Source organism: Physella acuta, unplaced genomic scaffold (genome assembly GCF_028476545.2).
Source record: "Physella acuta isolate Inbredline_101_S28 unplaced genomic scaffold, ASM2847654v3 ptg001057l, whole genome shotgun sequence".
Taxonomy (NCBI): Eukaryota; Metazoa; Mollusca; class Gastropoda; family Physidae; genus Physella; species Physella acuta.
Genome location: NW_026732574.1, coordinates 334,005 through 352,295, shown reverse-complemented (window position 1 = coordinate 352,295; position 18,291 = coordinate 334,005). Strand labels below are relative to the sequence as shown.

The 18,291-nt window shown below is 41.3% G+C and overlaps 1 protein-coding gene across 1 annotated transcript; it reads left to right on the top strand.

Moving 5' to 3' along the window:
• The first annotated feature begins 5,559 nt into the window (after nucleotides 1-5,559).
• LOC131955154 (guanine deaminase-like) lies at nucleotides 5,560-16,960 on the top strand. Its single transcript, XM_059319143.1, has 11 exons — nucleotides 5,560-5,733; nucleotides 7,145-7,232; nucleotides 7,824-7,926; nucleotides 8,309-8,336; nucleotides 8,959-9,066; nucleotides 9,452-9,559; nucleotides 10,025-10,122; nucleotides 13,995-14,062; nucleotides 14,937-15,092; nucleotides 15,714-15,860; nucleotides 16,736-16,960. The coding sequence occupies exons 1-11, from the start codon at nucleotides 5,569-5,571 to the stop codon at nucleotides 16,786-16,788; spliced, it is 1,122 nt and encodes a 373-aa protein (XP_059175126.1). The 5' UTR covers nucleotides 5,560-5,568; the 3' UTR covers nucleotides 16,789-16,960.
• The last annotated feature ends 1,331 nt before the right edge of the window (nucleotides 16,961-18,291 follow it).

Sequence of the window (18,291 nt, the reverse complement as noted above, 5' to 3'; positions counted from 1 at the left end):
TCAAAAATATCTTTAGCCTTTTAAAATACATTAACCGAAACCTGAAACTGATTTTATTTTATTGTAATAAAATCTTTAAGCCCCATTAATCAGATAGTAAAGTTGATAAATAATTATATCGTGCACTTTTTTTAATAAGACAGTCATATTGTAATTAAGTTTTCTGATCAATGTATGAGTGCGTGTGGCGGTGTGTTTGTTATATTACGTCGGCTGTACTGGTTCGATTGCCAATCACTTCCGTCTATGTGAGATCAATAAGTAATGTAAGCCATCGATGACGTCATCAATCTCGTACATACCACGTCAAACGTGGATTTGTTTTTGTCTTGAGGACCCCAAACTCAATTTGGTTGACGTATGTCTGACATATTAGATGGCGTGACTAACATAGTGTCAAATGACTGACACGCCTATCAAATGACGGACACGCCTATCAAATGACAGACATACCTATCAAATGACAGACATACCTATCAAATGACAGACATACCTATCAAATGACAGACATACCTATCAAATGACAGACATACCTATCAAATGACAGACATACCTATCAAATGACAGACATACCTATCAAATGACGGACATACCTATCAAATGACGGACATACCTATCAAATGACGGACATACCTATCAAATGACAGACATACCTATTAAGTGTCTGACACATCGGTTTATCGACTGTCACATATGTCCACTAAATGACATTCTTGTCCCCGACCAACGCACCTACATTACGTGAGTGACATTCAAGCCACCTCCCCCTACACATTACAATCGTTTATATTAAATCCTTATTAGATTGCTGACATAAGCGATCCACGGCACATGGTAAGCGCTATAAAAAAACACCAGTTTTATATACCTTAAAAGCCTTATTTCACTGTGTAATTGATTATGCAAATGAACCTAATTAAAATATTCAATGTTCAACGTATGTTTTTACTTTCAATTTCACTACTATAGGTAGTGTTATATAACCAGTATCACAGTATTTCTTTGAGCATCAAGTCTATATAAAAACATCGATCGTTGTAAAAGTTAAAATATATAAAAATAATCCCATGGTTGTAATTAATTAATAATTTTAGTAGACTGTAATTAGAGTAGTGTTTTGCAGTTGATGGTGACATAATTTAAATGAGAAATGCAAATTATCATTCAGGAACGTCAAAGTTTTAGCGAGGAAGAGCTGCTCACGAACTGTTCACGATCCCAGTATCTGTTCACGATCCCAGTATCTGCTAACGATCCCTGTATCTGCTGACGATCCCAGTATCTGCTAACGATCCCAGTATCTGCTAACGATCCCACAATCTGCACACGATCCCAGTATCTGCTCACGATCCCTGTATCTGCTAACGATCCCAGTATCTGCTAACGATCCCAGTATCTGCTAACGATCCCACAATCTGCACACGATCCCAATTTGTGCTGACGATCCCAGTATCTGCTAACGATCCCAGTATCTGCTAACGATCCCACAATCTGCACACGATCCCAGTATCTGCTCACGATCCCTGTATCTGCTAACGATCCCAGTATCTGCTAACGATCGAAGTATCTGCTAACGATCCCACAATCTGCACACGATCCCAGTATCTGCTCACGATCCCAGTATCTGCTAACGATCCCAGTATCTGCTAACGATCCCACAATCTGCACACGATCCCAGTATCTGCTCACGATCCCTGTATCTGCTAACGATCCCTGTATCTGCTAACGATCCCAGTATCCGCTAACGATCCCAGTATCTGCTAACGATGCCAGTGTGTGCTAACGATCCCAGTATCTGCTAACGATCCCAGTATCTGCTAACGATCCCAGTATCTGCACACAATCCCAGTGTGTGCTAACGATCCCAGTATCTGCTAACGATCCCAGTATCTGCTAACGATCCCAGTATCTGCCTACGATCCCAGTATCTGCTCAAGATCCCAGTATCTATGAGCTGCTAACGATCCTAGTATCTGCTAACGATCCCAGTATCTGCTAACGATCCCAGTATCTGCTAAAGATCCCAGTATCTGCTAACGATCCCAGTATCTGCTCACGATCCCAGTATCTATGAGCTGCTAACGATCCCAGTATCTGCTAACGATCCCAGTATCTGCTAACGATCCCAGTATCTGCTAACGATCCCAGTATCTGCTAACGATCCCAGTATCTGCTCACGAAATAAAAATTTAGATTTTTCCAAATTTCATCGTTTATAGCCAGGTTTATACATATTGAAAAAGGGCATCGTGACAACTAAAATGTTACTACAATTTAAAAAAAAATATGTTACAACATATTTTCAGTGAACAAGTACACTTAAGACTGTCCCGTTACTTATCTACAAATCAATAAATCTATTCTTATTTCTGACTTGTGGTATAAAAACATTTTACACGTTCAGATAAATGTGACTTTCCCAGAAATGATCTACGTAGATCTACATAGACTTGTGGAGGAAGATCCACTGGGAAAACCACTAGCAGGCGCCAAGATATTTTAAATGACTTATGTAATCTTTTAACTGGTGTTATGCCACTTCATGCAGCGGTTCTAAAATTCTGGTGTGGACTGACCCACGGTGTACCAGGAAATCTCACGGTGGGCCCCTAGGTAAAAAAAATCCCTTTGGGCCCCTCGGAACAGTGCTGTATTAGGCCTGTTTTGGGTTGGATGTTTTAAAAAATGTCGCGTGGATTCCCATTCAGCTGAGGATGATCATGGGGAAAAATTCGAAATAAAATTTTTAATCTGGGGTTGGGGGTACCTTTTATAATTTAAATCTGGGGTTGGGGGTACCTTTTAAATTTAAATCTGGGGTTGGGGGTACCTTTTATAATTTAAATCTGGGGTTGGGGGTACCTTTTATAATTTAAATCTGGGGTTGGGGGTACCTTTTAAATTTAAATCTGGGGTTGGGGGTACCTTTTATAATTTAAATCTGGGGTTGGGGGTACCTTTTATAATTTTAATCTGGGGTTGTGGGTCCCATTTTAAAATTTCAAGGGGCTCATGGACACAGCCAGTATACACCTGCTAACATTACTAAACGCGTTTCTAACTAGACGTAGAAGCATTTTAAAAATTACAAACCGTGTATAGATCTAGGTGGAGAAAATAGAAACATGAACAAATAATTAGAAGCAGAAGCATCGATTCCATTTACCTAAGGCTAGAGATCATTTGAATACATACACGAGCAGGGGCGTAGCGAGGGGGGGGGGGCGGTGGGTGCGGACCGCACTGGGTGACACCATTTAGGGGGGTGACACCAAGGCAAAAAATAGCAAAATATATAGAGAAAAACTCGAGGGGGGGTGCAAATCGAAAGTTTGAGGGGGGGGGGGGGGTGCAAATCGAAAACTTGAGGGGGGGGGGTGCAAATCGAAAGTTTGAAAGTTTGTCCCTGGGAAGGGTCTCTATGCCTCTGGGGGGGGGTGACACCATTAAGTGCCGCACCGGGTGACACCCGACCTCGCTACGCCACTGTACACGAGTAGTAACTTAAACAAATTTTAGAACCTTTTAGTAGTGTCAGAACACACTTGTTGCCAGATCAGTTGGTGACGAAACGCCAAGTCAGGACATAAAGCCAAAGCTGGACCAACCGAGGTAGCTTCACATTTGGCTGTGTTATGGTTAGTTCTCATATAGAGCGTACACAAGTTCTGTGAGTAATTGATTATTCGTGGTATATCACTATACTGTTATATACTATAATATAATTTTTCTCCTACCTAGCAAGTAAGAAATAGTTCATGAAAAATAGTATTGCTATTGCTTGGTTTCTGAGTTGAAGTTTATGGTTTGAGATAGCATAGTTTATTCTTTTTGTGTTGTAAATTATAGATGTAAAAAAAACCTCCCACAAAAATGGCCTATCTAGTGTTTTATGGGAATTTGGTGCATGCGACTAGAGAGAAGAGCATGGTGATATTAAAAGATCATGTACTGGGGGTAAAGCAGGACAAGGTAGGTCATCTATAGGTCATTTGTAGGTCATCTGTAGGTCACTTAGACCTGTAATTCTCTATAACCCTTTAAGCTGTAGGTCTTTACAACATGGATGTTACAGCAACCTGTAGGTTTTTATATCATGTAGGTTTTTATATCATGTAGTTTTTTTTATATCACATAGGTTTTAATAGCCTGTCTGTAAGTACGTTAAAAAAATTCATTAAAAAACGTTTTAATAACAAGCTTTTATTACTAATGCACTAAAAAGTAGAAAATAAATTATACACTACTATTTAAATTACTATAAAGAAAAGCGTGGGTCACTTTAGTACTTTAGTACCTATTGGATACCTTTACTAATATTTGAGAAGAGACCCACGCTTTTCTTTATAGTAATTTAAATAGTAGTGTATAATTTATTTTCTACTTTTTAGTGCATCATTACATAAAAGCTTGTTATTAAAACGTTTTTTATGAAATTTTTTTTCAGTACTTTACATGTTTTATTTACAATAGTGTTACATGACTAAAAACCATTGCGCGTCTATTAAACGTGATGGCGCAGCTATTATAAACCCGATGGCGCAGCTATTGAACGTGATGACGCGTGTGGTGTGGTTGGATAGACATGCCTACCAATTCGGTCCAAATTTTAATTAATTCATAAAAAATTAATTAGGCATCCAATTAAGTCAAATTTAGTTTCAGATTGCATTGTCTTCATGTCTTGACCCACGTGCCAACTGTGAATCGTATCGGTCAAGTAGAACTGTCCGAATTTTCACTCCTGCGTTTCGATCTAGACTGACGACTGACGACAGACTGACGAGGAAGTGAGTTAAATAAAAGCTTGTAAAAAGTAAGGACAACTACAAACGAAAAAAAATCACGTATTAGTCCATTTTTTAAGCACATTTACGGGCTCATTAGCTAAATTAACGTTAAACAACTATCTAAGAGCTAGCCACGTGACGTCATATATGGCCGTATTCTTCCTGTAAGAAAAATTGTATGAGGTGTCTGAAAACGACGTACATTAAAGTAGTCGAACATTCCAGATTGTTTTTGTGGAGCCCAAAGATAAACTGACGGAATGTTTAGAGAAGTTTGGCATACCACGTGATGCTGTCGTTGATCTCGGAAACAAGTAAGTGGCAGTAAGGTGTTCCTTTCAGACTTTTTTTCTCCGGGGGGGGGGGGGGAGTCACTTAAGATTTTTGTGGGGGTGGGAGGGGGATGAGGTGGCGGACACTGGTAAAAGTTTGTGGGTGGGTGTGGGGGTGGTAGACGTGCTTCGGTGTGGGGGTGGCGGCAATGCTCCCATGAAGAGATGCCTGAAAGAAACTCTGGTATGTCTGTGGTTCTCTCTGTGTATCTGTCTGCAAATATATAAAATGTCCTGTAACTATTCCCCCAAAATTGTTCTATACTTAAAATTTATTTTAATGGATTATTTTAAAAATTTCTTCAAAGAAAATTTCGATAAAAACATTGTTGAACAAAGTTAATGCGAATGGATCTATTACAAAATTTTGCATTACTCCGTCATAATTAACATACTTTATAGCCAACACCTACCTGTTTGTCTAAGTATGTCATTACAGATTTCTCATGCCTGGGTTTGTGGATTGCCACGCCCACGCTGCCCAGTATTCTTTTGTGGGGACGGGGAGTGACCAGCCCCTCATGTCGTGGCTAAAAAGATACACTTTCCCTACGGAGTCTCGTTTTAGTCGAGACCAGGGGTTTGCCAATCAGGTCTACAGTCGTTGTGTGGTAGGTGGTGTGGTTGGTGTGGTTGTGTGGTACGGTTGGTGTATGGTTATTATGGTTGGTGTGTGGTTTTTTTGGTTTGTTGTGATTGGTGTGCGGTGTGGTTGGTATGTGTATGTGGTTGGTGTGCGGTGTGGTTAGTGTGTGGTGTGGTTGGTGTGTGGTGTGTGGGTTGGTTGGTGTGTGATGTGGTTGGTGTGTGTTTTTTTTGGTTTGTTGTGGTAAGTGTGTGGTGTGGTTGGTGTGTGTATGTGGTTGGTGTGCGGTGTGGTTGGTGTGTGGTGTGGTTGGTGTGTGGTGTGGTTGGTGTGTGGTGTGTGGGTTGGTTGGTGTGTGGTGTGGTTGGTGTGTGGTGTGTGGTGTGGTTGGTGTGTGGTTTTTTGGTTTGTTGTGGTTGGTTTGTGGTGTGGTTGGTGTGTGGCGTGTGGGTTGGTTGGTGTGTGGTGTGGTTGGTGTGTGATGTGGTGGGTCTCTGGTGTGGTTGGTGTGTGGTGTGGTGTGGTTGGTGTGAGGTGTGGTTGGTGTGTGGTGTGGTTGGTGTGTGGTGTGGTTGGTGTGTGGTGTGTGGGTTGGTTGGTGTGTGGTGTGGTTGGTGTGTGTTTTTTTTGGTTTGTTGTGGTAAGTGTGTGGTGTGGTTCGTGTGTGTATGTGGTTGGTGTGCGGTGTGGTTGGTGTGTGGTGTGGTTGGTGTGTAGTGTGGTTGGTGTGTGGTGTGGTTGGTGTGTGGTGTGTGGGTTGGTTGGTGTGTTGGTTGGTGTGTGGGTTGGTTGGTGTGTGGTGTGGTTGGTGTGTGGTTTTTTGGTTTGTTGTGGTTGGTTTGTGGTGTGGTTGGTGTGTGGCGTGTGGGTTGGTTGGTGTGTGGTGTGGTTGGTGTGTGATGTGGTGGGTCTCTGGTGTGGTTGGTGTGTGGTGTGGTTGGTGTGTGGTGTGGTGTGGTTGGTGTGAGGTGTGGTTGGTGTGTGGTGTGGTTGGTGTGTGGTGTGGTTGGTGTGTGGCGTGTGGGTTGGTTGGTGTGTGGTGTGGTTGGTGTGTGATGTGGTGGGTCTCTGGTGTGACTAGTGTGTGGTGTGGTTTTTGTGGCTGGTGTGTGGTGTGGTTGTTGTGGCTGGTGTGTGGTGTGGTTGTTGTGGCTGGTGTGTGGTGTGGTTGTTGTGGCTGGTGTGTGGTGTGGTTTGTGTGTGATGGGCGAGTGTAGTGTTGTGTGACCAGTGTATGAAATGAAAATCTATAAAGCGATGAGTGTGTAATATGATTTGTGCGTGGAGCCGTAGCTAAGTAGTTATGATATACGTGTTATATACGTGTTATGTGCTTCAGTTTGTGTTGTTTGTATGTAATGTCGTTGTCGCTTAACTCTATTTGTGCGTAGATGATCATAGGAAAGAATCGAATCCAAACCTATCTGTCTGACTAGGCTCGAACCCTGAAGAATGGCACCACCACCATCTGCTACTACGCCACCATAGACCGCGAGTCTACCATGTTGCTGGTTGATGCTGTCGGTAGGTGGATGGTGCAGTGTGCTGATAGGTGTTGAGGGGGTGGGGGGGTCGTTTATTAATGACGTCATAATCCTGGTGTGAGCGGGGGTGGGTGGGGTGGTTTTAAGTGATGTGTGAAGATGGGGAGGGGGTGGTTAGGAAAGTGTGGCGGCGTCTCAGTTTAGCATTTTAAAAAGTAATTATTTAAAAAAAAATTAAGCTACGATATTTAATTTTTTTTTAAATATTTAGTTTTATTTTTAAAATCATTAAATGTAATTAGACCTATCATTTTAAAAGCGAATTTTAAGCTATTTTTTACATTTTTTATTAAAATGAATTTTACCTAAAAATGATCATTTAAAAAAAACACTTTTTAATACAGAAAAATTGCAATGTGGAAGGGTTTGGAAGTCTGACTTTGCGAGTACGTTTGGTTATATGGTGGGGTTCTAACACTTTCTGCTACATGTTGCAGCAGTTTTATTCGAGCTTCATCGGGTGGGGGGGGGGGGGGGGTAGGAAACGTCATAAATATATATAAAAAAACACAGGTCAGTGTGTTGTGTTAGAAAAATGTATGGTTTATTGACGAGTGTAAAATATTTCTAGCCCGTACAGGCCAAAGAGCCTATATCGGGAAGGTGAACATGGATCAGAATGGCGGGGCGGGTTATGTTGAAGAGCGTCAAGCATCAATAAACGACACTGAGAAGTGAGTTCAATAGCGTCAAATTCTTTTTTTTGTTTTTATACCAAATTTGTTACAATTAAAATTTTTGTTACAATTTCAAAGTTTGTTACGATTTTAAAGTTTATTACAATTTTTGTTGTTGAAAAGTTTTTTGTTTTGTTTAAACAATATTTGTTTTTTCTATTTTTTACTTTATTTTTACTAGGCTTACTTCTTTGTTTCAACAAAGATATGCTAATTTTTTTTTTACAAATCTAGGCAGAAATAAGATATCTTTTGTGCTTTGTGTTAAGACGAAATACAAAGTCATCAATATAATAGTTAGGTTATATGCTTGAAAAAAAAATCCCGAACATAAACAATTTAAAGGTAAATTTGTTTTGATATATTTTCATTTTTTCAGATTTATTCAAGATGTGTTAGCACTTGAGGTAAGGTTCAATCTATAGCAAAGTGTTAGAAACTTGAATTTTTTTACAGTTCCAATGGCGTAGGCCGTTAGGGGTTGGGGGTAGGAGGGTGGTAGAAACTCAACCCATAGACCCCTACAATGAAAGTTGTCCACGTGATGTTTCAGCAACTAACAACAGTACTTTTATGCCCTGTACTCGGTTATGCTCAGTGGACACATTGTGTAACACAAATATCTATCCTACTACACCACCCCATATAACGCTGTGTAACAATGTCATAGCGCACCCCATATAACGTTTGTAACAATTTCATAGCGCACCCCATATAACGTTTGTAACAATTTCATAGACCACCCCATATAAACCAAATTGAGAAACCATAAGCCCTGAAACTGAAAAGTAAAAAATTAAGAAATTCCTAGTAACATTTTGAATAAACCGTTACTATAGTAACTGATTATACTAATTTAGCTCGTGGTTCTAAAACGAGTAGTAAAAATTAGAAACCAAATGTTGAAGATTCATTCAATAAATGTCCTCTACTCAGGTAAATGCCGTGTTCTATGTTAAAGAACCCTTTGTTAAATACCCTGAGCTTTGTTAAAGAACCCTTTGTTAAATACCCTCTACTTTGTTGCAGAACCCTTTGATAACACCGTGTGTTACACCGAGGTTTGCCGTGTCGTGTTCCATGGAGCTGATGACGTCACTAGCACACCTGGCCAGGCAATACAACCTACCTATACAGGTGAGTGACAGTTTTTAACACAATCATTCAGGTATGGAACGGTAACATGGATTTCAGTTGTAGTCAAATGTCTAAGATCAATTTAGGTAAAAATGTTTTTTTTTAGCTTTAGAACTTTTGATCTTTTAAGTATTTTAAACTTAATGCTAGAGACTTTTTACACACATGACAGTAATTCCAGATTTTTAATTCAATTTTTTAAGATAATTATTTCTAATTTTTTTAATACAATATTTTTTTAGACTACGTCTAATTAAATTTACTCTTAAGATTCTAAATAGTTCCAGAATCGGGTGCCAATCATTTTAGATCAAATTCCAGACCTTAAACCTGATAAATTCAAGACCTTGAACCTGATAATTCCAAACTTTGAAATCTCTTCCAGACTCACGTGAGCGAGAACCTGGATGAAGTAAGATTCGTTAAGAAACTTTTCCCCCACTGCCAGTCCTACACCCAGGTGTACCAGGCCGCAGGACTTCTAGGACGCAAGGTGTTTACATTTTCTTTTCTAGACACAGGTCGTCAGAATACTTTGATGTAGGGTTCAGCGTGGTCACTCGCTGTTCTTGAAGCTGTGGTTAGATGTGCCGGCACTAAGTGCTCAACGTACAGTTATAGATTTCTAACAGTCTCAATATTAGAGCGTTATGGCTTTAGAATGTTGTTACAGTATTCACTGGCTGGGTTTAAGACTTATTTTCTCAATCACATAAAAAATATTACCATGAACGTTGCTTATTAGTTAAGGATTAACACTAATAGTCAACGTATTTGTTTTTGAGATTTTAGTTAATAGTATAAAATAATAGACCTGTATTAAACATTAGATAAATTTGACACGTATTTAAAATAAGTCTATAAAATGTTCTGTAGAAATTGATCCTTAGAGTACACTAGATATAAGCAAAACTAGACACTTTCATGAATGTTCTGTATACAGACCTGATAATTTCAGACTCTGTTGGCACATGGAATTCATCTGACTGACGCTGAACTGGATCTCATCAAGCAGACAGGTTCTGGGATCTGCCACTGTCCCAACTCTAACACCAGGTACCCGCAACTGTAACAACTCTAACACCAGGTACCCGCCACTCTAACACCAGGTACCCGCCACTGTAACACTAGGTTCCCGCCACTCTAACATCAGGTACCCACCACTCTAACACCAGGTACCCGCCACTGTCCCAACTCTAACACCAGGTACCCACTACTGTCACAACTCTAACACCAGGTACCCGCCACTCTAACACCAGGTACCCGCCACTGTAACACCAGGTACCCGCCACTCTAACACCAGGTACCCACCACTCTAACACCAGGTACCCACCACTCTAACACCAGGTACCCGCCACTCTAACACCAGGTACCCGCCACTCTAACACCAGGTACCCGCCACTCTAACACCAGGTACCCGCCACTCTAACACCAGGTACCCGCCACTGTAACACCAGGTACCCGCCTCTGTCCCAACTCTAACACCAGGTACCCGCCACTGTAACACCAGGTACCCGCCACTGTCACAACTCTAACACCAGGTACCCGCCACTGTCCCAACTCTAACACAAGGTACCCGCCACTGTCCCAACTCTAACACCAGGTACCCACCACTGTCCCAACTCTAACACCAGGTACCCACCACTGTCACAACTCTAACACCAGGTACCCACCACTGTCACAACTCTAACACCAGGTACCCACCACTGTCCCAACTCTAACACCAGGTACCCACCACTGTCACAACTCTAACACCAGGTACCCGCCACTGTCCCAACTCTAACACCAGGTACCCACTACTGTCACAACTCTAACACCAGGTACCCGCCACTCTAACACCAGGTACCCGCCACTGTAACACCAGGTACCCGCCACTCTAACACCAGGTACCCGCCACTCTAACACCAGGTACCCGCCACTCTAACACCAGGTACCCGCCACTCTAACACCAGGTACCCACCACTCTAACACCAGGTACCCACCACTCTAACACCAGGTACCCGCCACTCTAACACCAGGTACCCGCCACTCTAACACCAGGTACCCGCCACTCTAACACCAGGTACCCGCCACTCTAACACCAGGTACCCGCCACTCTAACACCAGGTACCCGCCACTGTAACACCAGGTACCCGCCACTGTCCTAACTCTAACACCAGGTACCCGCCACTGTCCTAACTCTAACACCAGGTAACCGCCACTATCACAACTCTAACACCAGGTACCCGCCACTGTCTCAACTCTAACACCAGGTACCAGCCACTGTCCCAACTCTAACACCAGGTACCCGCCACTATCCCAACTCTAACACCAGGTACCCGCCACTGTCCCAACTCTAACACCAGGTAACCGCCACTCTCCCAACTCTAACACCAGGTACCCGCCACTGTCCCAACTCTAACACCAGGTACCCGCCACTGTCCTAACTCTAACACCAGGTACCCGCCACTGTCCTAACTCTAACACCAGGTACCCGCCACTATCACAACTCTAACACCAGGTACCCGCCACTGTCTCAACTCTAACACCAGGTACCAGCCACTGTCCCAACTCTAACACCAGGTACCAGCCACTGTCCCAACTCTAACATCAGGTACCCGCCACTCTAACACCAGGTACCCGCCACTGTCCCAACTCTAACACCAGGTACCCGCCACTCTAACACCAGGTACCCGCCACTCTTACACCAGGGACCCGCCACTCTAACACCAGGTACCCGCCACTGTCCCAACTCTAACACTAGGTACCCGCCACTGTCTCAACTCTAACACCAGGTACCCGCCACTGTCACAACTCTAACACCAGGTACCCGCCACTGTCACAACTCTAACACCAGGTACCCGCCACTCTAACACTAGGTACCCGCCACTGTCCCAACTCTAACACCAGGTACCCGCCATTGTCTCAACTCTAACACCAGGTACCCGCCACTCTAACACCAGGTACCCGCCACTGTCTCAACTCTAACACCAGGTATCCGCCACTCTAACACTAGGTACCCGCAACTGTCCCAACTCTAACACCAGGTACCCGCCACTGTCTCAACTCTAACACCAGGTACCCGCCACTCTAACACCAGGTACCCGCCACTGTCACAACTCTAACACCAGGTACCCGCCACTGTCACAACTCTAACACCAGGTACCCGCCACTGTCACAAATCTAACACCAGGTACCCGCCACTGTCACAACTCTAACACCAGGTACCCGCCACTGTCCCAACTCTAACACTAGGTACCCGCCACTGTCACAACTCTAACACCAGGCACCCACCACTGTCCCAACTCTAACACCAGGTACCCGCCACTCTAACACCAGGTACCCGCCACTCTAACACCAGGCACCCACCACTGTCCCAACTCTAACACCAGGTACCCGCCACTCTAACACCAGGTACCCGCCACTCTTACACCAGGGACCCGCCACTGTCCCAACTTTAACACCAGGTACCCGCCACTGTCTCAACTCTAACACCAGGTACCCGCGACTGTAACAACTCTAACACTAGGTACCCGCCACTGTCTCAACTCTAACACCAGGTATCCGCCACTCTAACACCAGGTACCCGCCACTGTCTCAACTCTAACACCAGGTATCCGCCACTCTAACACCAGGTACCCGCCACTCTTACACCAGGTACCCGACACTGTAACACCAGGTACCCGCCACTGTCCCAACTCTAACACCAGGTACCCGCCACTGTCCCAACTCTAACACCAGGTACCCGCCACTGTCCCAACTCTAACACTAGGTACCCGCCACTGTCCCAACTCTAATACCAGGTACCCGCCACTGTCTCAACTCTAACACCAGGTACCCGCCACTGTCCCAACTCTAACACCAGGTACCCGCCACTGTCTCAACTCTAACACCAGGTACCCGCCACTGTCCCAACTCTAACACCAGGTACCCGCCACTCTAACACCAGGTACCCGCCACTCTAACACCAGGTACTCGCCACTGTCACAACTCTAACACCAGGTACCCGCCACTGTCACAACTCTAACACCAGGCACCCACCACTGTCCCAACTCTAACACCAGGTACCCGCCACTCTAACATCAGGTACCCGCCACTCTAACACCAGGCACCCACCACTGTCCCAACTCTAACACCAGGTACCCGCCACTGTCTCAACTCTAACACCAGGTACCCGCCACTGTCCCAACTCTAACACCAGGTACCCGCCACTCTTACACCAGGTACCCGCCACTGTCACAACTCTAACACCAGGTACCCGCCACTGTCTCAACTCTAACACCAGGTATCCGCCACTCTAACACCAGGTACCCGCCACTGTCTCAACTCTAACACCAGGTATCCGCCACTCTAACACTAGGTACCCGCCACTGTCTCAACTCTAACACCAGGTACCCGCCACTCTAACACCAGGTACCCGCCACTGTCACAACTCTAACACCAGGTACCCGCCACTCTAACACCAGGTACCCGCCACTGTCACAACTCTAACACCAGGTACCCACCACTGTCACAACTCTAACACCAGGTACCCGCCACTGTCACAACTCTAACACCAGGTACCCGCTATTGTCACAACTCTGTCTCATGTACTTGGTGTACACTTATTTTGTTTCTCTAGAGTCTAGTTTATTGTAAAATATATATTTTTGACATTTCAAAAATGCAAAGAAAGAGTTCTTTTAATTAACACTTATTTATATTAAGCTTGCAACTTGCACAATAACTCAATCTAGATGTAGGTTGGGAGAGGCATAGCTGAAAAGTTTGATGATTTAAAAAAAAATAGTTAAGCAGTACAAGGTTGGAAGTAGAACTAATAAAATATTTTTGTTAGCAATAATGGTAACTTTTTTAAATCGTTGTGAAAGGGTACAAATTAGCGAATTAACATCAATTATCTCGTTATAAACGATATAACTAACAATGATCTTGTTAAATGTTGTCAGTTTAAGTAGTGGTCAGCTCAACATAAGAAGAGTAACAGAAAGAGGCATCAAGATTGGACTCTCCACAGGTAAGTGTAACCTTCAGGTAAAAGTTGTCCGTTCTACAGTTTGATCCAGGGTTATGACTTAAATAACTGGATTGATTTGTAGATCGGTAGCTGGGCAGATATAGATCAGTTGAACAAGATGTGTGAGGGTGTACTTGTTTTCTCCCCAAAATTGTCCAAAGTCCTATTATAAATTTCCCTACTCTTTATACAATTTCCTGATATTTATTCTATTAATGTCCTTACTGTCCCTAAAATGTCCTGGTGTTTCTTTTTTAATATCCTCTAAAATGTCCTGACATTCCTTAATTAATGTCCTTTAAAATGTCCTGACATTACTCTAATAATGTCCTCTAAAATGCCCTAATAGTTCTCTAATACTATCCTCCAAATGTCCTAACATTCCTCTACTAATGTCCTCTAAAATGTCCTAACATTCCTCTATTAATGTCCTCTAAATGTCCTAACATTCCTCTACTAATGTCCTCTATAATGTCCTAACATTCCTCTACTAATGTCCTCTAAATGTCCTAACATTCCTCTACTAATGTCCTCTAAATGTCCTAACATTCCTCTACAAATGTCCTCTAAATGTCCTAACATTCCTCTACTAATGTCCTCTAAAATGTCCTAACATTCCTCTACTAATGTCCTCTAAATGTCCTAACATTCCTCCATTAATTTCCTCTACTAATGTCCTAACATTCCTCTACTAATGTCCTCTAAAATGTCCTAACATTCCTCTACTAATGTCCTCTAAATGTCCTAACATTCCTCCATTAATGTCCTCTACTAATGTCCTAACATTCCTCTACTAATGTCCTCTAAATGTTCTAACATTTCTCCACTAATGTCCTCTAAATGTCCTAACATTCCTATACTAATGTCCCCCAAGATTTTGCCGGTGGTCACAGTACCTCCATGTTAGACGCCATAAGACGGGGGACGGGCGCCGCCAACCTGACTGGTCCTGCCCACGACCCAGGGGGAGAGGCAAATGACGTCACGTACAAGGATTTGTTCCGCATGGCTACACTAGGCAGCAGTGAAGGTTTTGTTGTTATAATCTTGTTAGTTATTGTTTTGTTGAATGGAGGAAGTTATTAAAGTTTTCATCATCGGCTTGTGAGGACTGATACAGTAATACTCCTCTCTGACATGTTCTTTCATTTATCTAAGATGGATTTCTTATATATAATACAAAACGTCTAATTTTTTATTTTTTTTTTAGCAAATGTACATAATGAATATTTACATGATGTCATGTATATGATTATAACAAAAAAAAATTAAAAAGGATGACAGTAAAAGGGGTGAAGGTCAAATGAAAGTGTCAGGAGTCCGGGTGGGGAGAGGAAAGGAAATTTTTCAGAGAGGGTCAATGGGACAGTGAAGCATTTTCTATGTAGGGAAACAAATTATGATGGCATTTATGTTAACGTTACTAAATCATTTTCAAGTCAATACAATTTTTTTTTTTAAAGCTACGACCATTGGTCTTGAAAATCAAATATTTACAATAGTTAATAACAGAACTTTTCAAAACATAAATGATAACAAATATAAGAAAAAATTCTGCAGCATCCGTTTATGAATCGACTAATTTTATTGTTATTTCTTATTGAGTTATTACCGTTGAAACGAACATAATAGATTTATGATTTTACTCCAGTTATGGGCCTTGATGACAAGCTAGGGAACTTTGAAGTCGGGAAAGAATTTGATGCTCTAGTTATCGACCCTGAAGTTCATAATTCCCCATTCGACATTTTTAACACCGACTCCCTAGAAGACATTATACAGAAATTTATTTTTATAGGTGAGTGTTGACTTTTATGATGATGATAAAGCTTGTTAAATGTAAAAGGTAATAGGTAGGAAAAGTATGTAATCATAGTAAATTAAAAAAAAAGCTTTAAAAAAATATGGCAAGCGATAAAATTATAGTTACATTTGTAAAAATTAAAGCCGTTGGGGAAACCATCGATTACACGCATTTTTATATTTTTGTATCGAATATAAGTCGTTGAAAAGTCGTTTAGAATTATTTTATCAATTCATATATTTTTTAAAACTGCCCTCAACCTCTCCTTGAAGTCTACCGGAATGGCCAGGGAGAGTAAAACAATAAAAGTCAAAAGGCTAATGTACAAAATCGTGGAACTTTGTATCCAGTGGCGTAGGCAGGGGGGTTAGGGGGGGGGGGTCATAACCCGCCCCACCCCCCCCATAGACCTCTCGGTATATATATATATATATATATATATATATATATATATATATATATATATATATATATATATATATATATATATATATATATATATATATATATATAAAGTATGAGGGGGGGTGCAAATCGAAAGTTTGAGGGGGGGGGGGGTTGCAAATCGAAAGTTTGATGGGGGGGGGTGCAAATCGAAAGTTTGAGGGGGGGTGTGCAAATCGAAAGTTTGAGGGGGGGGGGGTGCAAATCGAAAGTTTGAGGGGGGGGGGGGTGCAAATCAAAAGTTTGTCCCCGGGTAAAAATTGGACCCCCCCCCCCCCCCCTTGAGACTATCCTGGCTACGCCACTGTTTGTATCATACATGTGGGTGCAATTCAAATGTTTTTATCAACCTTCTATTTAATGTTTGTGCAGTCTTTTCTTTGTTTCAGCCCCAAGTTAATTCGAATTGTTTGATCTATTATCAGGTGACGATCGAAATATTGTCAGTGTGTACGTGGCAGGGGTCAAGGTCATCTAGATCACATGGCAGGGGTCAAGGTCATCTAGATCACAACAAGTAAATCTGTTCCCGGAATTTTTCGAAAACAAGATCGTATGCTGGTCAACACAACACATTATTTAAAGATTTTATAAAGCACTCACTAGTTTTTAAAAAATGATAAAAATAACCAGTTTATAATTCGTTTACTAATGGGATGTGTAGTTTATTTATAGCTACATTATATATAAATAAATAAATAAATAAATAAATATATATATATATATATATATATATATATATATATATATATATATATATATATATATATATATATATATATATATATATATATATATGTATATATGTATGCATATGGTTCTAGCGTTGAAGTTTGTGTTATGAGATGTGTGCTGGAGTAAGAATGGTTTAAATATCACTTCAAAAAAGTTTTGCTACTAAAACATGACAATATCTCGATTGTTAAATTAAGATAATTCACCTTTCATCACAAGGCGTATTTGTTAATTATGATGAATACTACATCATGATTTGTATAACTAAAAAGTTTTGTCTATGTTGTGACTTTTAAGCTAAGGAAAATGAACAGAAGCTCTGTAACAAGTAGGGAATAGATTGTGAAGGTGGTTTCAATAATAAAATCATTACATTGATTGATGAAAGACATCTTTTTGACCAATTGTTTTTTTGTTGTTGAAGGCTTATTAAGTTTTATTATTCGTAAACACATTACTAGATTAAAAATAGTAGTATTTATTTATTTCCTCTATAAATTGAACACAGTTTAATTACTTGCTATTTATTTTGTCAAGTAGCAGGTTTTAAAATATGTTGATTTTCTACTATACTCCTATTTCCAATCATGTTTCATCCACATTCTATATATCACACTATTGTCAGTGGCGTAGCCAGGATCGTCTCAAGGGGGGGGGGGGGTTCCAATTTTTACCCGGGGACAAACTTTCGATGTGTATCCCCCCCCTCAAACTTTCGATTTGCACCCCCCCCCCCCATACTTTATATATATACCGAGAGGTCTATGGGAGGGGGGTTATGACCCCCCTAACCCCCCCCCCCCCCCTGCATACGCCACTGACTATTATACATCATACCCTCAATGTTATTTTTATTGTTATAGATGGAGTTTATAGAATAAAGAATAGTAACGATGGCTATGTATGAGTGTTTGTGTATTTACTTTTCAATATAAATTAATTCATCATGATCTTAAAACGGGTTTTTTTTTCTCTATCCCTTATTTCGTCACTATAGGGCTGCAGTACCTTCCATACGTACCGTAATAACCTATTCGTATCTTTAAAAATAATTCCACATTTTTTTTTCTCATTTACAAAGTTTAAAATTAATTTAATTTTGCGCACTGTAATTAGAAGAATGTGTTTTAGCATCGCACCAAATAAACACATTTAATTCAAGTTTGCATAATATACACATCTTTCCTACCTCCTATCTTACTAGATCTATAATTCTAATGAAATAAAAAAAATCATTCTAAAGATA